The 24483-nt window shown below is 38.1% G+C and overlaps 1 protein-coding gene across 1 annotated transcript in view; it reads left to right on the plus strand.

The window, feature by feature from the left end:
* The window catches only part of smtnl2.S (smoothelin-like 2 S homeolog), a 63925-nt gene extending 40183 nt beyond the window's left edge, over positions 1 to 23742 (plus strand). Inside the window, exons 4-9 of the mRNA XM_018249142.2 lie at positions 1441 to 1500; positions 3980 to 4049; positions 13161 to 13328; positions 15539 to 15656; positions 17491 to 17642; positions 22446 to 23742. Coding sequence (XP_018104631.1) covers positions 1441 to 1500; positions 3980 to 4049; positions 13161 to 13328; positions 15539 to 15656; positions 17491 to 17642; positions 22446 to 22572 — 695 coding nt within the window. The 3' untranslated portion in view covers positions 22573 to 23742. The remainder of the gene's footprint in view (positions 1 to 1440; positions 1501 to 3979; positions 4050 to 13160; positions 13329 to 15538; positions 15657 to 17490; positions 17643 to 22445) is intronic.
* The last annotated feature ends 741 nt before the right edge of the window (positions 23743 to 24483 follow it).

Here is a 24483-nt window from a genome sequence, read left to right on the forward strand (position 1 = left end):
TAATTCATTTACAACTTCTTTCAATCTGAAAAAAAAAATATTTCGGGATTTATATTCCCTTTAAATATAAGCCCTGTGTCCAGCTTATACCCTCTAACCTGCTAACAATTTTAAGTTTCATAAAAATACCAGAGTGATTTTACAAGGGTCACTAAACAAACTATAGGTAATATTTAATTACCTAAATACCTAAATACCTAGGTTACCTTGTAAATCACAGAATTACAACTTTCTATAAAAACCATGTGCACAACTGCAAGGAGGATGCTGGGAACTGTAGTTCTACAATAGAAAGTCATGCTAATGGAATCCTATCCCTGCATTCCTGACACAGGTGGACGATAGAGGAAGGCATTTAAGCCCTTTTTATTCTCAGCTAGCTGGCAGCGCTAAGGAATTCATTACAAAGAAACTTATAGGGTTGACTGCAAGGGATACATTTTACTGATAAAGGAAATTGGTTGGATAAAACTTTTCTATGCAATGTTTTACAAGCATTCTTTTTCCAACAGGTTATTTGGTTTAGGTTTGTTCTGCTTAACCTTAAAGGGATACTGTCATGGGAAAATACATTTTTTTTCAAAATTAATCAGTTAAAGGGATCCTGTCATTTTAATTATAAAATTAGAATTTTTTTGTTTATATAAGAGACTCTGTGGGAGATGGCCTTCCCATAATTCCCAGAGTTTTCTAAATAACAGGTTTTTGGATAAGGGATTCCTTTAAAGGAGAAGCATAGCTACATACAATTTCAGGTTGACTGTCTTTTTGTTTTCCTGCTGACTTCCCTTTCTGCTTTGCCCCTCTTCATTTGCATTGTGACATTCAGAGCATCGTCACTGACCATAGCAACCAGAAAGAGGTTTAAACAGAAAAGAATTTTCATTATAGAATTCAGGGGAAAGAGGAAATCGGTATAAATAGGAAGATTTGGGAATCTGAATCTAAAAACAAAACAGAATTTAAATTGACATGGTACTGTTGTGTACAGCTCACAAATACATTTTATATACATCAAAATATATATTTGTTTCCTGGTTTGGCTTTTGCAGTTGCTCTTGATGCCTCTATGTTCTTCCGATTAGCCTCTGTCTGTACTGTGTGGAACAAATGTTAATTTTTTTTTATTTTTCATCATATAAGGAGGCATCCTCTAGAAGAGAAAAGGGCAGGATTAAGGCAGATCAGCAAATGTTAGGTCTCAACTGTTGGGTAGGTGTGACCTACTTTGCTTACTTTCCAGATGTCAGCCTGTTTGTGTTGACATTGCTAGACTCAGAAAGGTTTATCTGTAAAGACTTTGCAAATATATTCCGGTATTAATTACTTATTTCTATGTATAGTAGATGTTGGATGAACTTTCCTTTTCTTTCTGACCTGTTATATTGAGTATAAAAGTACTTTATTGTATGCACCTCTTTGCTTTTGTACTTTTGCCAGGTGCTGTAAGGACATGGAATGCCAGCATTGTCAGGACAATGGGTGTCTCCAACAGCTCAGGTAAGGATCCTCTGTTTTATATGTGCTGTAAGGCAAGGCCTTATTAAGTAACATATGAACTGGGCTCCCATATGATGCACATTTCTTTATGTGTGGTGGTTAGTATTTTACCAGCACATAATCCTTGCCCTGAAGTAATACATTTGTAAAGTAAGGGTGTATTCCTCTGTTTGTAAACCCCCCAAAAGCCTGCTTGTTACATCATAGGAGTACAGACAATTGCTATTTAGTCCATTACTCCACTGACACTGTTTGCCAGCAATGATATTTTTGTCAAATAAAGTGGGCCGCTGCATAAGAAAATTTAGTTCTAAGCAACTTGAGTAGCTGACCTTTACATAATTTATTGGATTTTGCATCTGATGCATGCAGTGTCAAGATAAGCATTTAATTATTAGTACACAATCTTATTTTGTGCAGTTCTGCTTCTATAGTAGTGCAGGTATTAGAAACTTTCAGCAACGTTATTTTTATTACTTTGCAAACTAAAACACAAGGTGTAGGGTTGGGCAAGATCAGCAGTCAACAATGTGAGAGATGTTGAGTATTGTGTTTAGCAAGTGGTGTGTTTACTGCAGTAATGCTAGGCTAGATGAGAGTAAAGGTGGCCATAGACTCACAAATAATATCATACAAAAAAAATTTTTTGTACGATATACGTGCATGTATGGTGGGAAAAGAGCCAACCAATATCAGCAGAAGACTTAAATATCAGTCGGCTCTTCGATCGGGCTGGACAGAAAATTTTAATCGGTGCCTTTGAAGACATCCAAACATCGCCCATTGTAGATGCTGAATTGTCAGATACAGGTAGAATTCTATTGTTTCTACCTGTATATCAGCTCTACATGTGTGTATTGAAACAAACAATCTTTCTTGAAAAAATCTTTTCCAGGAAAGATCGTAATTGTTAGGTCTATGGCCACCTTTAGCTTCTTTGAAGATGTATTTTAAGGTATTGTTTAACAGCAGATAGATTGGGAAAGATTGGTTGGAATGTGGGGAAATTCCAGAGAAAATATTATGGAGGGGAGTTTTTACAGTATCTGAAGAGGAAGGCTAATTAGTAGAGTTACAATAGTCAATACATGATATAATGAGAGTGTAAATATGTATGTTGGTGTCATCTTGGATGATAACTGATCATATTTTCGAAATATTACGTAAGTGAGAGTGACATGATTTAGGTCTAGATTAGATACAAGGAGTAAAGGATCGCAGAATCTAAAGCAGAAACTACCACTCACTGAGCTACCACACCCCCTCAAAAAAAATGTTTAGAAGGGCCCAGTGCGCAGAGCAACCCTCCCCTCCCCCACCCCCTCCATACTCACTTGCACGGCAGCAGATGTGTTTGTTAATTTCAAGACACAAAAGTGCCCACCAAAGGAGGAACCTGGAGTATGAGTCCACCTATCCCCCGGCCCCCCCGCAACTGTGGGGTCTACTCGTTCTATTGTTATGCCACTGTTACAAACAAGGGAAAGTTGTGCTTACCACTAATTTTTAAAACCATTAGGCGGGGGTTCAATGAGGCTGTGACCACAAAATACATATAGACAAATACAAGAGTCCTCTGCACTCAACCCATTATCAATATATTTAAGACAGAGACATTTTGTGCATACTGCTACTGAGAATGCCTTACCCTTTAAACAAAACAGGGATTGTTTGTCCATATATTGCAATATATTTATGCTGGCCAACTACGTCAAAGTCATCCCATATCTGGCCAGTCCTATGCTCAATTTTCATCTGATTCATTAAGAATTCTATTGCTTCATTATACATTTTACAAAGGGACTATGTTTTACCTGCAACTTACTAGCTGCTTTTAAAGTAAAACTTGGCTGCCCTTTTGTTAGACACCAGTTGGATCACCTGACCATAGTTGGGAAGGGTGGGAGCTACAACATGGAGCTGGTGACTGCTCCTGTATAACTATAACAAACAAACAAGGGAAAGTTGTGCTCACCACTAATTTTTAAAACCATTAGGCGGGGGTGCAATGAGGCTGTGACCACAAAATACATATAGACACATACAAGAGTCCTCCGCCAGATATGGGATGACTTTGACGTAGTTGGCCATTTTCAGTAGCAGTATGCACAAAATGTCTCTGTCTTAAATATATTGATAATGGGTTGAGTGCAGAGAACTCTTGTATTTGTCTATATGCCACTGTTACATCAGATAGCAATCTACAATGTAGTTTACTGAAAACCTTTTAATATCAGTTACATTTTTTTTAGATGTGCAACTACATCCTACTTGTATCATATACTGTAATCTGTTGCTGCATGGACAGCCAGCAGAAGCCACCGTGTACCTAAAACAATAAAATCTGATTCATTAGTGGGGTACAGGTTGGATAACATTGTTTACAAAATGATTGTGTATCTGGTTGAGCCAGTGTTGAATGCGTCTTGTAGGAACATATCTGAAGTGTTTCATTTTCTGCTTGTTTTTCTCTCTCCAGAAAAAACTGTATCTGCAACAAAGACAACTCAAAGCTACAGCATGGCAAGTTCTACAGTGAGCAGTGAGAGGTAAATATCCCCATATATACATACATACTGACGTGTGTATGTATGTGTGTGTGTGTGTGTGTGTGTGTGTGTGTGTATATATATATATATACATACTGTATATGCACTTAGGAGAACTAAATTATATGTGTGGCGGGAGTGTATTATGCATTTTTAATCAAGTGTCTGAGCATAGCTGAGATGCTGCTACAGAATTTAATTTATGCCCTAATTGTAGCTGTGATATAATACCACAGCTATACAAATGTGGCCCTTTGCGAATCTAAAGGTCTGCTTAGTAGACCATTTTTAATGCCCTAGAGGGATCACTGTCTTGGACTGGCCCACCAGGATGCCAGGAAAATTCCCAGTGGGCCCAGTTGTCAGTGGGCCCTCCTACTGCTATTCATTTGGCTTATTTGTGGCCACTCCCTGTTTCTGTACGAAAACAAAAGGAAAAAATAAATGGAAGGATAGATATAACCATGTATAATAGATGGAAGGATAGATGTAAAGAAAAGACTAGGACAATAAAGAGGTTGAATGAGGAGGAAAAATAGTGTGAAGAGTGGGCCTGTGGTCTAAAGTATTCTGGTGGGCCCCTGGCATCTGTTTGACACTGCCTTGATTTCATCCCTGTAAATTATCGAACAGCATTGGCAGTTAAATTGGCAAGTGTACAAATACATCATATATAGTATTTTACTAGAAGTCTATAAAGTGAGAGAATAGCAGGAATTTACAACTCTTGGTTTGCTAATAGTAAGTGGCTTTGATGGATGCTAGGAGTTGTACTTACAAAACTAAATCTGGGATATAGGTAGCAGATTTCTTTACATTCTTGGTCAAGAACATGGTGCAAATAGTGGAGTAATCAATAACGGCCAAATGACTCGCAAACTTGAACCTGACAGAGCAGGATCAGTTAAAGGTTTTTGAATGTTTGCTATAGGTTACTGTCCATCAGCATAGGAGGACAATAATATTACAAGCCACACCCAACCCAGACTCACAGCTTGCTTTTTTTAAGCTCTATGTTTCATACCTGATTTTATTCTTAGTTGCGTTCTGTGCAGCCCAACAAGCTACTTGCAAGCCAACATAAAGCCAGAGTCTACTGAATCTTAGCTTGGATGTGATAACATCGTAGATTAGAATGCCATCATTAAATAAAGGTTAAAAACTGATACAAAGTTTATATTGTGACCCAACCCTATATGCTCTTCAGCAAATGTGATCCTAACTTACTGTTGGAAAGCAATAATGGCAAGAAGTGGAAGTTTAGGTCACAAATAAGTTAAAACATACTGTGTAATATACTCTCTAGCTCTGATTAATAGATATCCCCGAACGACCTCTTTTTACTTTTGTAATACCAACCCTGTCTCTGTTATCTTAATACCCAGACAAGAACGATCAAATAAAAGCAAGCATAAATCATAACAGTCTCATTGATATTCCACCTTTATTATGATTTTTACTGGGGATGTTTCTTTTGGTACTACAAAGTATATAGGGTTGGGTTCTTGCAGAACTGAAGGTGAATGTGTTCTGAAATGAGCAACATGTAGACTCATATTCAAAGTAAATGCAATAAAAAGTGGTGTAAAAAAAGCTCAGTAATCTCTTGACTTGTTAACACAAGTGTGTGACCAATTCTCCTAACCCTGTTGGACCAGATTCCTGCCACAAAAGAAATACATTTGTCTGACTGTAAAGACACCAGGCACCGAAAATCAAAACAAAATATCATTATGGGAGAAAGAAAAGAAAAAAAAAGTACACACAAAACATCCTCTAATTTAAACTTGTTCTTCTGGATGTTCGAAATGTCTGCATGGCTCCCACCCTGTGACAACTGAAAGTGTAACAAATGCTTTGACTTTGATTGATAGCTTTGTCTGAAGTTCGAGTGTTGCCAAAAAAATTCAGGGATTATTTAAGGCTAATGGAAAATGGGTCATTTTCTCCACTGGCCGATCTCCTGCCTTCCGCTCCCTGTATGTGTTTGCATTGATAGGCTTGGGAAAGGGACAAGTGCATTTGATGTAATAAATTAAACACAGTTGTACCCTGTATGGGCTATGATGGATGCAAGGATACCCTGGTATTGAAAGCGTTTTGGAGCTGATGGTAAGGTTTCCATAATGGACTGCCAAAACACACAACTGACTATCATCAAGTGAATCATACTAAAATAGTGTTGTTGTGTGCCAGAAGTGATCACGTACAAATGTAGTAAGAAAACCACTGGTTTAAACATAGTGTATATTAACTAGATTCCACATGAGGGAATCTCTCCCAGTGCCACACATAGGTCTGGACTGAGAATTAAAATAGGCCCTGGCATTTCAGGTACAGAGAGGCCCAATCAGCCCACACAGAGGCCCAAACAGCCTCCACCAGCCCACTAAATACTGACTTTCTATGGCTCCTTATAGCACCCGCAGATTGCCAGTCCGGGCCTGGACACACAAGTTCTGTGAAAAAAGCTGCAGGTAAAAAAACATGGCAATTTGTGTTGTCCAAAATAAATATGGAGTAACATTTGTGGAATAAATGTTGTGGTACATATAGGAATTTTAATTGTCCTCTAATGCAGACTTTTTTTTACTATGGCCCAAAGCAGTTTAAAGTGAGGCCCAGTCTGAACGCCAGTTAGTATAAAATTTGGCATAAATAATCATCCCTCTCATCCATTGTTTATATAGAACAATGGATGTTAATCAACACTTTACAGTGGTTGTTCATCATTCACACAATTTCCAGCCCCAGTGGAGCTTACAATCTCGGTTCCCTTTCAGACATACAAAAACTAGTCATTAGGAGCTAGTTAACCTTGTTTGTGGTGTGTGTGAGGAAACCAACACAGACATGGAGAATGCACAAACACACATACGGGCATATTTATCAAAGAGTGAAGTTCGAGATCACCACAGTCTGCTAGAGTCAAATTCCGCCACTCTCCATTCATTTCCATGGGATTTTTAAAAGATTATTTATCAATGGGTGAAAAGGAAAGTTCATCCTTTGATAAATACGTTTTTCAAAATGCTATAGAAATGAATGGAGAGTAGTGGAATTTCACACTAACTGTGGTGATTTCTAACTTCACTCATTGATAAATATGCCCCCTAGTCTGTGAATAATGTGTTTAAATGCACCAACAGGTGGGGTCATGATGTAGTGCACGAGTCTGACTATTTTGGCTAGGGTCTGAAACAAGTACCTTATTTATTGCAATATTTATTTATATATGTAGGGAATAATGTACACCCTGTTGTAAAATATATAGGTCATGGAATTCTGTTTTAGCGAGTCAAGTTACACAAATTACATCACTAAACAATGATTATAACTGATGACATCACAATATGCTAACCACTGACCACATACTCCATATTGCCCTTGCTTTTTTAGATATTCTGGGAAGCCAATACTGCCCTTGCTCTTCTTCCAGAACAATAGCGGAGAATGTTTTATGCAACAGACGTTGTTGCTTCATATTTACGCCTGTGCATCAGGCAGTTTGATTAACATTCTAGGGAAAAAAAGCAATGGGGGATAAGCTTGTAAATTATTCTGCAACAAACAGGCCTTGGTTTGTGGCGAGGCCACAAAGGCCTGGGCCTAGGGTGGCAAAATTTTAGGTATAGCATTCTGCCCAGCCGCATCCCTAAGGAGCACTCGAGACTCAAAGCTCCCCAGTGCTCTTCTGCTCAAGATCATGCTCATACACGAACGAGAAGGAAGTTTCGCCCCTAAAGGGCAGATCTAGGATCATGCGGGCCAGAGAGCGGGGGTGCACACGTGAGCGAAGCGCCAGGTGTGGGACATGCAACCTTGGGGAGCTGTTTCGGATTTGTGGAAAGGCCACCTAGGCCCGGGCATGCTGCCGAACCATGCACACATTGGTTCAAAAACACTGGGGATGCGCTAGAGATACAATCATTTTTTAAATCTCCTGTGCGCCAATCCCCATTGTTCCTGTCCAGATGATGACAATTTGCACAAATAAAGGGGAGGGGACAGGGGCGACAAACATCAGTGGGCCTAGGGGCGTCCACTGTGTAAATCCGGCCCTGGCAACAAATTTACACTGGTTTTAGTGAAATCTGTGTGACTCTTCAAAAGAAAATAATGGAAAATATCATTGGAAAATACTGTGACTAAAATGCAAAATAATGAGCACTGTTGTCGCCAGGTGGGAACTATATGATGGCCAAGACCAGCTAGTAACATACAGTGTCTGTGTAAACAAAATGCTCTTGAAAAATTTGACAATTTTAATGTCAGCCTTTTATGTTCTGAAACCCTTCATTTTCTTTAGTAATTTATCTTCTGTTACTTCCTAACTGCTCCACCTTTTGCATTCCCCGTCATTTTCTGTCATTCTTCAAGATATTTTTACTAGCAGGACAATTATACCTGCAATGCCAAAACAATTCTGTTCAACACGAGTATTTCTATTGTACAGAACTGCGACTGCCATGTTTCCACCCAAAGAGCTTCTACTAGTAGAAAAACATAGGAAACATTGACACGTTAAAAGCATTACCTCAGGAACATTATGATCTGCTCATCTGAAATCTTTACACACAGATTATATGTGGCTCGTTGCAAATGATTTTGTATATCAGAGTTTGTCAGCTTGTGTATGCAAATGCAAAGGTAACTGAGGTGCATTCAAAATAGGTTTGGGATAGGGTTGGAAGTCAAAGAATGTGATTTTGTTGCTCAGAGCCCTGACCTCAACCCAACTGTATTTTTGGGATGAATTTAAATATAGCCTTCAAGTAAACCCTGGAATATAGCCTGCAAGTCAACCCACATCCCCATTATCAGTGCTCAACCTTACTAATGGTGTTTGTGGCACAATGGAAGCAAATGCCACAAACAATGTTGCTAAATGAACCTTCCTGGAGGAGTAGAGGCAGTGAGAAGTCCAGCATCATATTAATACTATAGGTTTTGAAATAAAGTGTAAAAGCAAGATTAAAGTAACTTTGGCCCTATACTGTATGTCTTGAGATTTCAGGGCAGTTTTAGAAAACTGGTCTGAATGGTTCCCCATATATGAATCTCTGCTCCCAGCAGGCTGACCAGCTTCCAGTTTGCTTGGGATGTAAAATTGCAGTTAAGCTCCTGGTTCCTGTGCCTGTCATTCTTTTCCTGCTCTGTGGAATGTTTACTGGAAATCACACGGAAAGTTTGAGTGACACCCTTATGGAACCCTTGAGCAATGCAGCAAGTGTTGATTTTCCGTTGTTACGTCTCAGGTTTTGTGAAACTTTCCAGTCTGTAATTTGGTAAAATTGGAACAAAAACCTCCCATTATCTCAGTTCTGTTGGACGACACCTTTAACCAATCCGTTGTGCAGTATTAAACAAATACTGTCATCACACCATTATTTCCATTTTGCATTGTTTTTTTTTTTTAGCAAATTGATCTAAATCTTTGCTTTCAAATACTAGCGCTTTTTAAAAGTATTTTATCCCACCCTCCACTCCTATAGCTAAATGAGACACCTGTCTAGATAATATTGTAGTTAATGTAAATTCATTTATCGATTAAGGGCTAGTCCACACGGGGAGATAGCGACGCGTTTGCGGTCGCGGTGACAAAGCGCCGCGACAGTCGCCGCGACCGGCGCAGGCGACAGTTTTGTATGGGCGCCTATGTAAAAATGCCTGTGCTAACCACACGAGGCGATGCGCTTTTCAACAGTCGCCTGAAAAAGGCGAGGCATTTTCAGGCGACTGTTGAAAAGCGCATCGCCTCGTGTGGTTAGCACAGGCGTTTTTACATAGGCGCCCATACAAAACTGTCGCCTGCGCCGGTTGCGGCGACTGTCGCGGCGCTTTGTCGCGGCGACCGCAAACGCGTCGCTATCTCCCCGTGTGGACTAGCCCTAACAGTTCAGCTGTGTCTTTTGAGGTCCCAATGAATGTCATGGGGCTGTTATTGTCAGGTGCTTTATCCCATGAAAGGAGATTTACTACTGGGTCGATGAAGTGTCCATGTGTCAAGGTCCTTAATGCAGAACTGTGGGACTGATTGGCACCTTCCTCCAGAGGAAACAAAGTAGTAGATGGGGGAATGCTATTTGAAGGCACTATAATATGAAATTCTTTTTTTTTACTGTAAGAAATGATACTGAAAACTCAGACTGAAGTGCAGTTAAGGTGAGATTTGTGGTTTTGCTGCGGTTACTTGCTGTTGTACAACATAGATATTCTTGGATGTAAAGCAGGATGACTCTTATAAAACTATTTTATAAAGTGAGATTGAGGGAATCTCTCTGAACAAATAGGCATGAACCAAAAATGTCTGAAAACCACCACATTCAATTTATATTAAAACAATTCTGTCAATGATGGAAATCATTATTGCAGACACCTTGTATTTTTAATTGACCTTCCAATCATGCTTTTTGCTCAGTGTTGCCTTGTTCAGAATCTCCAACCCAGTAAAAGGGCCTGTCTTCTGGAACTGAAACTAATAAAACATATTCCTGAAGCAGTGTTATAAATAGATTAGCGAAGGAAATCCACAAGCTTACAGTTTCTTGTTAGGAAAGTCACCTTTGGAAAGGTTTGGGCTCAACCAGCCTTCTGAAAAACGAATGCAGCAGTAGGTAGCTTTTTCCACATCTCCATGTCACAGATAAATAGTCTTTTTGTATTTGAATCCATTAACTGTAGGATATTTATTTATTGGCTATGCCATATTACTTTCTCTGCTAAGGTGCAATGAAATGTCATCCATACAACCTTGTGTCTACATGAAAAAAATGCTTGAATTAATTAAACCATAACATTTAAGCAAAGAGTTTGAGACATGGTGTTTACTTGTACTCCATCATTCTTGTTTACTTGTACATCATTCAGCTCTATGACAATTCGGGGGGGGAGCAGCTGCAGCAGTAGGGCATAATGTTTAATTGTCAAGAGGTGGAGGGGGATGCAGCAGGATTGTGGGTTGCGTGCATGGTGAAGAAGTTGAGTGAAAAGTATTTTTTTTGCTGGAGGGCCTATGGAGGTTGAATTATGCCCTGAAATTATTCAAAGTCTTGAAAACTATTTCAAAGGCAAGAAATCAGCATTGTGTCTGAGGCATAGCAGCTTCAAAGCACCACTAATGTTAACATTCAGAAGTGATTAGAGGAGATTAATTAAACTCTCTGGTGGACCTTTATGTATATAGCACTTTGCCAGCTGGCCCACAGAACTATAAAAAGTGTCATTCAGCGCTTCATAAATCAGGGGATGTCAGTTGAAGTGACTGCTCTCATTTCTATTGATACACAACACAATGCTTTTCCTGCACTGATTTCAGGCGGTTGACTGTTTGGTGGTGAAAGAATACAGGATATTTTGTAGCTCACAGGTGCAAAAAAAAAAACACTTGGGGGCAGATTTACATAGGGTCGAATATCGAGGGTTAATTAACCCTCAATATTCGACTGCCGAATGTAAATCCTTCGAATATCGAAGTCGAAGGATTTACTGCAATTAGTTCGATCGAATGAAAAATCCTTCGAATCATTCGTTTTGAAGGATTTTAATCCATCGATCGAACGATTTTTCTTTGATCAGAAAATTGTTACAAAGCCTATGGTGACCTTCCCCATAGGCTTACATGGCACCTCGGAAGGTTTTAGGTGGCGAACTAGGGGGTCGAAGTTTTTTTTTAAAGAGACAGTACTACTACTACTACTAGTAGTCGAACGATTTTTAGTTTAATTCGTTTGATTCTAAGTTGTAGTCGAAGGTCGAAGTAGCCAAAAAAATCATTCAAAGTTTTTTTTATTCTATTCCTTCACTCTAGCTAAGTAAATGGGCCCCCTAGAATGCGTGGAAAATTTATTTTTCGTTTGTTCCTGCACTTATATGTATATTTTGTTTGCCAGTTGCATGATTTGTGCAGTATGTTTTCCCCTGGATACTTTCTGAATAGTATATTTTGCAGAAGAATGGACATTGTTTAAAATGGAGGAATTGAACAGTGTGGCGGAATAATGCTTTATAAGAACCCTAACAAATAGTTATTTTTACATTGAATAGTGAAGTCCAAGGACAAATGGTTCAGTAAAAATTTATATTGAAAATCAGTATGAGCATAAAACCAACTGTTATCCGATTAGATTGGTAGATACAGTAGCTGATACAAGCTAATAATTAGGCTGTATCGGTGGCCCACTATAGGGTTGCCCCCTTTTTCTTGAAAAAAATACCAGTTTTCCTATGTTTTTATTTATCTGCTCTATTAATAATATTGGCATCAAGCACAATTTACCGGGCAGGTATCATTCCTAGTATGTTAACATAACCCATAATGGCATTTAGGTTAGATGGGTAGTTTATTATGGTGGCATGGCATATACTGAGTTGAAGATAAGAAATGGTTCGGTTATGATGGGTAGGGGATGATGGTGGCATGGAGACTTGATTTGGCATAGTGATTTATAGTAATAGGATGCAACTGGAAATTAAAGATGATGATATGCTGTGTTGAGTGGTTTTGTATTGTATTTTGCTCCAAAATGTTAAAATAAGGGTGTTTTGGGATGGATAGGTCATTAAAGATGTGGAATGATGTATTTTTAGTTGAAGTAATTGAATGATATGTAATGATAATAATACATATTCATAGCTTGAATGAGGTGAGCCTGGTTCAAAATGTTGGTTTGTACTAATGAGTTGATGGAAAGGGGATCTGTAAAGATTAGGACATCTTAGTATGTTGGCATTGTGAACCTTAAGGATGGTATACTGTCCATTTAATAAATGTGCTTCAATCTTCAATTAAATGTGCTTCAATCATTGCCTTTGAAGAGATATTAGTTATTGAACTAACTATATCAAGGTTGGCATCTGCAATAAATGAGCATGGGTTTTCCCTGCTAGAAATAACCAATGTTGTGCCAATGATTTCTCTTCACACTGAATTTGAGGTTGCCAACGCCTCCTTCATTGAGCACCTGGGACTCAGATCAGGAAGGCCAGGGTTTGCGAGGATAATTTCTTCTCTATTCCTTTGGCATCTTAGTATAGCCAACAGTAGAAACAATTGGCATAATTCTAGAAGCAAATGTGTTTTTATTAATAATCAAAATTCTTTTATTTCAGTTCTGACAGATACTTTGATGTTACTCCCAAATCCCACTCTCCACCACCAGTCATCAGCTGCCAAGCTGAGAAGAAACGGGACCTGGTAAGATCCCAGACATTACCACGTTCTGCCGGCACCCAAGTACGCAAGGCTTTCTTTGAGAAGTTTGATCAAGACAGTGCCAAGTAAGAACTATATCTTATTCTCTGCTCCTACAGATAACTTGAGTCTTTGGTAAGGCGCTGCAGAATGAAATTGATGGTATCCAATCACTGCAGTATTTTGTTGGTGTACCATTTTGCACAAGGTGTCAGTTGTGCTGGTTGACAACATACTCAATGACAATAGCCAATACACTGGGCCTTTAGGGGCCTATTTACCAACAATTGAATTTCTTTTCTTTTTCTCCACGAATCTCAATTTTTTTTTAATTTTTCTGTATTTCTTTTAACTCCAAAAATTTGAGATTTATTACAACCACAAACAACTCTAATGCAAAACTGTGCCATGCATGGCCGGAACTAGGGCTAGGCAGAAGAGGCATCTGCCTAGGGTGAAATTATGGGGGCGGGATGCTGGGCAGGTACCTGTTAAAGGGTCTTCTGCCTAACCCTAGTCCATATTTGCTCCCCTCTGCTGCTCTTCCTTCCCTTCTGTCTCTCTCCCCTCTGTGGCTCTCCTTTGTCCTCCTCTTGCTGCTCTCCCCCTCCCTCCCACACAGATCTTTTGATAACTTTCATGCAATCATGGTTTTTAAGAAATGTTAAATTCACTGAAATTCGGCCTTTAATAAATAGGCCTCTTAGAGTTAAAAGCTGTTATAGAAAGTTACTTTTCCTAAACCAACAACAAAGAGGCCTCTCCCATATTAAGAAAGGGAGCCCTATTGCCACCCATAATCTTCTTTGAAAGGTTTTGCCCGATTCTGCACATGCAGAATGGAACCAGTTCATGTGTGAATGTGCAGTAGACTTCTCTGTGTATGTGATTTGCATGCATAGGGGCAGAAACCAGTGTTTTTTTTATTATGAGGAAATAAGTGGAGGGAACCACTCAAATGTTTGATGACTTAAATATGGTGCATGTCATATGGTGTTATATCAAATAACTTAAGGAATAGAGGAACCCAGTGTGATTACATTTTACAGGTACCGAAAGGAAATGTATTAACACTAGAAAGAAGTACAGTAATGTTTGTAGCTATGCTGTTTATTGTAGTGAGAGTTCTAGTATAATACCAGTAGTGAGAAATCAAATTGAACTAGTTGATAGCATGAACATTGTGGTGTACTTATCCTACTGAGAAGTAATGTACAAGTATCTAGAAAATAGATTGTACTTACCATAAAACCAGTGAGTTAAAAATAAAGTATTATGCATATAAGCATGTTTCTCTTCCTTGAAAATTAAAATATTCTCAGATATTAAGGTTCTGACCCTTAAGAGAAAGTACAAATATATGAACCTGCCAGACAGTGTTTTTTCCCAAGGAGCTTCCTGCCATCAAAGTCAGCTGGACTAGTAAAAATAAGATTGATTTCCTAGCTGTCTGCACAACTGCACAGCAAATATTACATTCTGTCAGCAGCTTTTTTTATTGAAAGGTACAATTGTCTCCTAACGGCTCATACTTAGATTTATATGTCTTGTTTCTCGAGCATTGTTATGTACTGTTGAAGTAAAAGTGTAGAGTTTGTACCTTCTTACCATATATATATATTATCTTCTTAATTTAATTACAACATAATATTGTGTTCTACATGTTCAACCCTTATATTAGAGTGCTTTAGAGCTTATCCTTCAAAAGTGGATCAAACTTGCCCCCCCCCACACAAAAAAATTATGTAAGATTTTTACATGCACTGTATTGGCAAATTTACTCTGCAAATAGTATGTTTCTTCCACTGCACCTATAAGCTGCTATGTTGGCTGGCCACCAGAGGGTTAATTGGTTGATTCACACCTTGTCTTAGGACCCTACTCAGCACAATTATTGTCATATGTCAATTAGACACAGCTTTAAAATCTTATACTATGTCAATTAGACACAGCTTTAAAATCTTATACAGTACCATCCTTGTTCAACGTGAGTGCAATGAACTGGGCTTGTACCAAACTCTTTGCCTATTGTTTTAATCACAAATAATCTATAGTTTTTGTTAATTTTTGAGCTAAACCAGACAACTAAGAAAACTGAAGCTTCTCCATTTTAGATTTCCATTGTACTCAAGAGTTAAACCATTGAAGAGTTAAAAAAAAACACAGTTTTGATTGTAGAAATTGTTGAATTGTGCTTTCATGTAACCAACCTTTCATTCAAACACACTAAGATGTAATACTGTTGATTTTATTGTATCTCTAATAATTAGATTTGCTTCTTTATTGATGTTTATAGGGGCAAGGGAGAATCCAAGGTGAAACTAAAGCGCTCTCAGAGTTTTGGTGTTTCCAGCGCAACCAGCATTAAGCAGATTCTACTGGAATGGTGCCGTTCCAAAACTATTGGCTACAAGGTAATATCAAACAAACTAATAATACTTTAGTTCCCTTTAATCATCATATAATAAAAGTGTTATTGCATGTCTCTACACTACAATCGCATATATCAGTACCTACGTTGGGCCAGATGGACTGCACAGTAGGGGAATCATAAAATTTCTTGTCTTCGGGTAGTTGTAACTTGAGGCTCCTTTATGTTACCAATTTGGAAAAATTACTTTTGTGTGTTTACAAAGCAGCATTCAGGGTCCACCAGGCTGTGACCACCAATGCTTCCCTTACAACATCAATGGGCCCCCCTCCAAACATCCACCCAGTCACTACCTTCGTGATATTGCATCCTTAACTCTCTATAGCCACAACTCTGCACTCGCACAATGGATCATAATATATATAGACAGAATATGGGTGGCCTCTGGCACACTCAAGGCACAGTCTGTGACTTACACTGTATAGAGGTACAGGTTCAAGTGCAATGTGTTCATGCTTCAGCAACAGTGTCTTTATCATGGTAGATGAGCCCTAATGTGTACTATGTGCACATTTAAATTTTTTAATTATACTGTACTTAAACAATGGCAGCTTTAAAATCTTTTGTGTCCTGGATGCTACTTAGATTTGCAATCCCCCAGGTATATCAAACAGATGGCACAAGGGAGCCTTTGTTCCTTTCAGCAAAAAAAATGAAGGTTTGTTTCATATCCTTATAAATTTGCATTTAAGGACAGCACAGTAATTCACTGTTTATACAGATAAGTTAAGAAAATTACTGGCCAGTGCTCTGAGGCTGTCTTGTGATCTCCTGAAATGGCAGGGGCTGAGTGTGGGCACTGATGCAGTACATATTCGCTTATTAAAGCCCATGCCATCCTTAAGTAAACTGATCTGAAATAACATATCTAAAGGTTCCTAAGATGCACTTAAATACAGGACAAAAGATCAGCCGTTGTAAGGATGTTAATGGGTACCAAAGCAATTTTTCTTTTTCATCTATAATTCCTCTGCCCACTGAAGACTAGCTATTTATTATTAAAAATTCCAGTTTTAAAGGAGACCTTGTGTTAATAATACTATATTTCAAGGAGCATAAAATAGATTCGTTATTAAAAATGAAAGTAAAGTATTAGGTTCTTGCTTTCATCCAACAGTATGAATCATTTATGTGTATGCCCTTTAATCTTTATATAAAAAAGAATCACCCTGCAACCTTCAAATAAATCATGATTTAATGCACTTCTTTGTGAGGACAATTTGGCCAACTCAACACAGAAAGATTGAAATCTTTCATCAAGGCCTTTAACCATATTCCAAAATGGTTTCTATGGAGTCCAGTTTGACTTTCCATTCCTGTCTTTCCTTTTTCTGTCTGACCTTTTCTATTTTCAACCTCTTTACTATGGTGTCTTTTGGGGTTCTAATTGTTAAAATCAATGGCTGATATTGTATTTATTTGTCTGTCTGCTGTAAATGTTTTATTCTTTCATTACTCTTGTATAAGTATTTAAAGAAGATGAACAGAAGGATTCTAGAGAGAAAGTTTAGCTCCACAAAGTCACTGAAACTTTAATTTTTTGGGGGGTTGCCTTCATTTTGCCAGTTTCTATTTAAAATCAGTACAGATTTGTGTTGAAGATTTAGAAATATAAAATGATGTGCCTGGTTCTGCAATGCTTGTTGTGTTTGAAGGCAGAATGTGTATGTATTCCACTAGGCACACCAGTTTTTAGTGTCATGTAAAGTTGATTATGGATAATTCTAAAAATTTATGTAAATGTAATGCATTAATTTCAGCTGCAACTGGACATATCATCCCTCCTACCTAACTTTGGGCTGTTGTTTGTATTTCAGAACATTGAGCTACAGAACTTCTCATCCAGCTGGAACAATGGAATGGCTTTTTGCGCCCTGGTTCACTCATTCTTCCCAGAAGCCTTTGACTATGATGCTTTGGAGCCTAGCAACGCCAAGCATAATTTTGAGCAAGGTTTCTCCACAGCAGAGTAAGGAACATGTTCCATAAATTCCTTATGCTAAGCTCTCAGATGTCTGTAGCTTTATATGGGCTTCCATAATTCAGTTTATTCACAACTTAATGCTGTTCCCTCCTGTGAAAACATTTTTAATAATATTGATGGTTTTCATCTCCTTAACAGCTTCCCTACCTAAATTTCTTTGTCTGAGGAAAGGAATTTTGCATACAATGTAATAACTTGCAGGAATGACTGATTATAGACCTATCTAAAAATCTCAAACTTTAATCCAAAGTACAGCTCTTGGGAGAAGATTGGGTTTGTACAGGTGTCTTTACTATTGTCCATTTTAAAGCAAGGAACTGTTTTTAGATGTACATTATCTTCACTTGTTTGATTCCGTGATGTGACACATTGAAATAGACTTATGTTTGAGATCTTCTATTATTATTGTTAATTAAAACAATAAATACTTTAGTGCTACTTGCTCTATCTACAGGATTATAGTTTGGTATGTTAGATGGCTAAGAAGTGAGCTATAAAACGCATCTGAATGCAGTGTTTGATAGATGGTTGTCAGCCCTGTTCCTTATTCCAAAGCATTCTCCATATTGCTGTATTTCTTTGTTGGATTTTTGTCAGTGTTTTTTATTTTTTCTTTCCCTTTTCTTTTTTAGCTTGAAGTAAGCCAGGCATCTTTTATCTCATAATTTTTTTTCATGCTTTAAATGTTTGTTAGTTTATTGTAACTCTACCAGCATACAGCACACACTAGTATAGTATAAAGATTGTTGAAAAGAAGCAGTTCAGTGACAGGTGCCAACTCCAATAACCTGTTCAATAAATATTCATATTCCATGACTTCCTGTATGGTCAGATTACAAGGAGATAATATTGTACTGGCCATATCAACTCCAGCTGCTGCATTTTACCTTCTGGTTGGCTGAGTTAAGCAGTGCATATGATCTATAAATGTTCACATTTTTGTATCATTTAAACATGGGTCTGAATGAAAGTGATTGATGTAACAAAGCAAGACTTTTGGTCAACACTCAGTTTTCCAGCACCATCTATATAACCAAATGCATCTGTGCTGTAGTCTTACATATTGCCCTGGTCTTCTTCATGCTACATACAGAATTGTAATTGCTTTACAGCCCATTACACAGCATTGCAGATATATTGGTACTTTATTGCCAATTCCATGAAAGGAGATAAGTAAAAGCTGCTTGAAGCAAGTTAGAAAAAGGTTTTTACTATTTCCATTAGGGACAGAACAGACTGCTTGTCAGTTCTACTAATTTCCTTGTTTGACATTAGACTAAATAAAGTTAATAAATGAATATGGAAGTGTTTCATGAAGCACTGTTTATGTTCAAACTCACTCTTTAATATAAAGCATATGGCACATTGATTCATGTTACTTTGTGTTGGGACTTTTCCTAGCATCCAAGGGCAGTCAGTGGCTTTTCTGCATTTGCTGAAGGGCTGCAGGTGGAACTGCCCAGCTTTATGTGTGAGATGGAACACAGCTCATGCATTTGCTAACTAGCAGCTGGCACAAACTTAAAGTTCCAGTCACTTAAAGATGCAACATCGCATTTACAGAGTTGAAATATGAAGGCATTTATTTACGGCCTTGGCACAAGCAAACGTTCAGGTTGGAAAAATTAAGTCATCTGGCTTTTTTATCAGTCTTAATTCTGACCTGGCCAAGGAAGATGTACCAATAACTTCTCTAGGGCTGTGTAAATGTCTGCAGAAACGTCAGTCTTTTCATAACTGGCAATGTAAAATGTTATTGTGCCTACATAAATTGACCCAGTCAGTTCCAGGCACAGATAAAGATTTATTTTCTAGGGTAGTTAAGGAGTCACAATATACTTTATAATTATATCATTAAACCCATAAATTTAATGGTTGGAGTTTATGTTGAACAATCCCACTCCCATGCTGTTTAGGATGAATCACCACCATGAATACAGTGAACTTTTTTCCTACTGTAGAAAAATAAATAATTAAAATTAAGTGCATAATTATGTTCTAAAACAATTTTTGGCTTCATGTGGGTGCCCTGAGAAAACAATTAGGTATAATGTCCTGAGCACCCATTAATTAATTTATTTACAATTCTGTCATTATTAACCCCCACTTTATCTGTTTAACTCATACTTTTATCTGTTTAGCAGGCTTCTGTTTTGCTTTTGTCAGCACTGCTATTGTGCCATCTATACAATTGTACCAACACACAAGCCACTGTCTGCTGTCTCCAATACTGACCTTCAGTTATTATCTGAATACTTAGAACTGAAACATTCACATACAAAGGATCATTTGTATGCCAGATGCATCAATTACGTTTTCCCCAAAATCATTTTGGTGGGGGAGAACTGAAATGGGACATAGAATTTATATACCACTATATCAAAACTTGTTTAGCCAATCTGTATACAGATATATGCTGGAAAACATGTTTACACTACTTTGAGTTTTGGTTTTATAGCATGGTGACACATAAACACGACCATCTGTCCTGAGGATATATGATGCCAGTGTTATTAATAGTTGATCAAAATACCAGATGTAGCAAGGCAAGTCATTTTTCCAGAAAAGGTGGAAACAATAGTTCTTCCCTAACATTGCATTTGTAATGCAGTAGAACAATCATTTTACCTTTTTCAGGGGACCAGAAAAAAATAGTGTAAAATCAGGGAAATGTATTATGCATAATATATAGGTGGGACGACAAAACAACAATGTAAAATGGGGGAAAACTTAAAATCAGGGGATGTAAAATAGAGGTTTCACTGTATATCCCTAAGTACCACTGTCACTGGAGAACTACAGGCTGACTCCTCTGTCCTTCATGTACAAAACAAATCATGGATAAATAGGTAAACAAATTATCACTGAAAACTCCCAGACCTGCCAAACAAAACTGAAACACTTCCAGTAAATAGGTTTTACCCACTTAATTTGGACCTCCCATTGATTCAATACAAGGACCTCTCCAAGTTCTCATATGCATTATTCTCTCTATGCATTATTCTCTACTAGAGCCTTTCTATCTGTTATCAGCTTTCTTATATCTGCCAGCTGAGAATGCCGGAGCCTATAGTGTACAACAGCTGGAAATCTGTATTTAACAGCTGTACTGCACAGAATGTCACAGTGCACATTATGTTACAGTATGAACTTGGTTAACTCACGTAATCATTCTTCCTTTTTGAACACGCACCCCCAAGCACAGTTATTGCGTTAGAGTTATAGGAATATTTTCACAGTGACCTAATCCCACCCCCCTCCACCTCCTGAGAGAAGAATCATTATTGTGCTATGTGTACATCTAGTGGAAGTCTAACTTAACTCATTGTGTTATGGGGCAGAAATGCAGCTTTCCCTGACCATCCAGTTGGTGCATAAATAAAAGAGTCCATTGTAATGAGATCTAGGGTTTATAGGGCAACAAATTATTTTTCTTGTAGTTAAAGCAAAGTTATCCAAACCTTCTGCCGGTCAGCAGTTCGGAAATATCAGCCCCCAAACTATACAGCAGAGTAGGCTAAACAACCTTGATTTTTGTTGGTTTTTCCCCACGGTTTGGAAACCCCAGTATCCTGCAATGCCTAGGGGCCTCTTCATCTTTCTTTCCTGCCCTGGCAGCAGGACATGCTGGGTACTTCGAGACTTGTCCATAATTCCTGTTAAGGGTTATCCAGACAGTAGATTCCTCAAAAAAGCAAAGAATCCATTGCTTTTCTCAGAATTTGTTCTTCACACATCTACATGTATCCCATACTCACACTCTTCTCAATCTCTCAGCAACATCTCTATTTAATTAAGTTACTTGGCAAAAGCCCCTGACAGATTTATGTAATTGCATCACTTCTATTTCTGTTATTATTTCAGTTGTGTTCAGTTGTGTCCCATTGTCTAGAACTATCGTAAGGTTTTACAAAGAAGCTTTGACACTAATATTGGGAGAGACAAGAGTTCATGTATTATAAATGGGCAGATCTGCCCAAATTGACCCTATGGCCAAGTGGGCATGATATTGGTCAATGTGGCTGCACATATTGATATGGCCATTGGGTGACAGAGGGATTTCTGCCCATATGTCCCCAGTTTAAAACGGATTGCCATTGCCTAAATGTTGTGATTAGATATCTAATTATTTAATTATTTGCATAATTTTTTTACCAACATATCTAATTGCAATACACAAGATTCTTATCTGTAAGGTCTTTTAAACCCCTACACAATGCACACCATTTCTACCTGTTTGTATCCAGCTTTACTCCTTTAAATCAGTCAGTACTTTCTGTTATCCAAGCACCATATTGTGCTGTAGAGCAGTAGTTCCCAACCAGTGGCTCACAAGCAACATGTTGCTCATCAACCCATTGGATGTTGCTCTCAGAGGCCCCAAACCAGGGGCTTATTTTTGAATTCTAGAAATGGAGGCAAGTTTTAATTTCATAAAAAACTAGGTGTAATGCCAAGTAGAGTCTCCTGTAGGCTGTCAGTTCATATAGGTGCTGCCAAATAGCCAATTAAAGCCTTTATTTGCCATTCCCATGGACTTTTTTCATGCTTTTGTTGCTCCCCAACTCTTTTTTGTACATTTGAATGTGGCTCATGAGTAAAAAAAAAAGGTTGAGGACCTCTGCTGTAGAGTATCCTAGAGATTTGGGACAGAATATAAGCTGACATTAGCTGTGTGTTTTAAATGCTGCTGGCATTTGACAATTTATTATGAAGCGGTAACTTGGTTCTTCCATATTATAGCCACTTAAAGACTGGGTTAATTTCCTTTCTCTTCTGTTGTTCCAGGAAATTTGCTAACTGTGAGCGTCTTATTGAGGTAGAAGACATGCTGATGATGGGAAGGAAGCCAGATCCAATGTGTGTGTTTACTTATGTGCAGTCATTGTACAACCACCTGAGACGCTTTGAGTGAGAGCTATGTCCCGACGCCTTCACATGTTTTTACATTATACAGCACCCTCTGTCCCCCACCTGCTCCTCTGCTTCTGCGACCAGCACCCGTCCGACTTGATGACAGCAAGAGAGACTCACACATGCTCCTATCTGTCTCTGCTCCACTCACACTATGGCCTGCATCAAGCAGCATTACAACAAATAAGACAAGACTATTCACAAGGTGCTGGGGACAGACTATTTTTACCAGATTGTTTACTGTTAGTACTATGTAAATGGCCTATATTGGTCCCTTATTTTAAGACTGCTGCTGTGTTTTAGTGACACTCCTGAAAGTCCACTGTCTGTTTGTACTGTGCACATGGAATCACTAGTGTTCAAATAAGACTATGGGCACTCTTCTGTTCTGTTTTCTTCTTTAGTATCCCTGTCTGGTTGCAATGGCTGGGCTTGTGCATGTAGAAGGAAGAAAATGCTAAATCATGAGTTTTCTTCTATAAATCCATGGGAATGCTGTCATACACTGTATTAAAAAGAACTAAACATTAGTGGGCTTGATGTTATGCAACTATAATGCCCCGTAGCCTTTGCCTGTCTTCATCTGTTAGTGGATCATGGGGTTGTTCCTGGAGAGCTGTGCACTGCCTATACCTGCATTAATAAGAATATGCTTACATTTAAAATGAATGAGCTCACTCCCCAAGATATACAGTTTGCCCCTTTTAATCAAAAGAGTAGAACCTTTATTTTATTATGTAGTTTTGCAGAATATAGCCCAGAATGGTATTTAGTGAACTTTCACTTTTCAATCCTTTTGTACTTGTGTGCAAAATCCGCCATAGAAATAAACGGTCGGTGGTTCAGATGTGTTACCAGAGTTTCCTAAACATAATGGATAGGTCCTATTCCAGTATGTGACACTATTGCAACTTGTGTATATTTTTAGATAGAGCTATTAATGTGCCTTATCTTAGATCTTTATATATGAGCAGGCACAGAGAATGGCTAGCTTAGTAAAGGAACACTGTATTACCATGAGTAACCCTTTCATATCTAGAGAGACACCGAATACCCCAGGCAACAGGCCACAAAGTTATAGTCTATTATTAGCATATGCAGGCAAGGATCTCTCAGCAGGAGGGATGGTATGGAGTCAAGTGCCAAGAAGGCAGTCTTCTATTTGTATCTTCTATTTGTATCTCATGGAACCTGCTGCTAGGTTCTGGTTACCTGATATAAAGTGGTTGCTACTGCAGACAAAAGCTGTTCCATGGAAACATACACATATGGATCATTCTCAGTTTAAAGCACAATCTCTCATTGTATATTGCATAAAATCAGCAGTGCATAGCCTGCATAAATTATATATATATATATATATATATATATATATATATATATATATATATATATATATATATATATATATATTTGTGATATAAGCAGAAGTAAGGTAAAGTCCTGAGTGTCTCTTGGCAAATGATTAAGACTAACTAGTAAGAGTTAATTTCACAGTGAGCGCTTTTTGATAATGGCAGTGATTTTTCAAACCTACTAGAAATAATAAAATGTTATTTTTTTTTTTCTTTACTCTCCAAGTCATTACTTTTGTTTGTCATCTGGACTTTTTAGGATTTGGCCAGGGGAGAAAAAGTCTCCATTATCGTAGACTGGGTCATTCCCTATCTAATAACATCATTAAAGAGCAGTTTCATCAGCTGCTACTAAGCTGTCTTTGCAGCCTGCTACACTTTCAAATAAACGCAGATGTGATATATATATATATATGTACAGCTATGAACAGGCTCCCTACTGTTTGGCACTCAAGGCTTCCCATCAAAGTAAAAACAAACCTGCTAGGTTAACAGGGTAGGAAAGTGAGGCCTACAAATTCCTCAATACCTCTGAAAAGGTGAAACTAAATAAACAG

Source organism: Xenopus laevis, chromosome 2S (genome assembly GCF_017654675.1).
Source record: "Xenopus laevis strain J_2021 chromosome 2S, Xenopus_laevis_v10.1, whole genome shotgun sequence".
In the NCBI taxonomy this organism is placed as follows: domain Eukaryota; kingdom Metazoa; phylum Chordata; class Amphibia; order Anura; family Pipidae; genus Xenopus; species Xenopus laevis.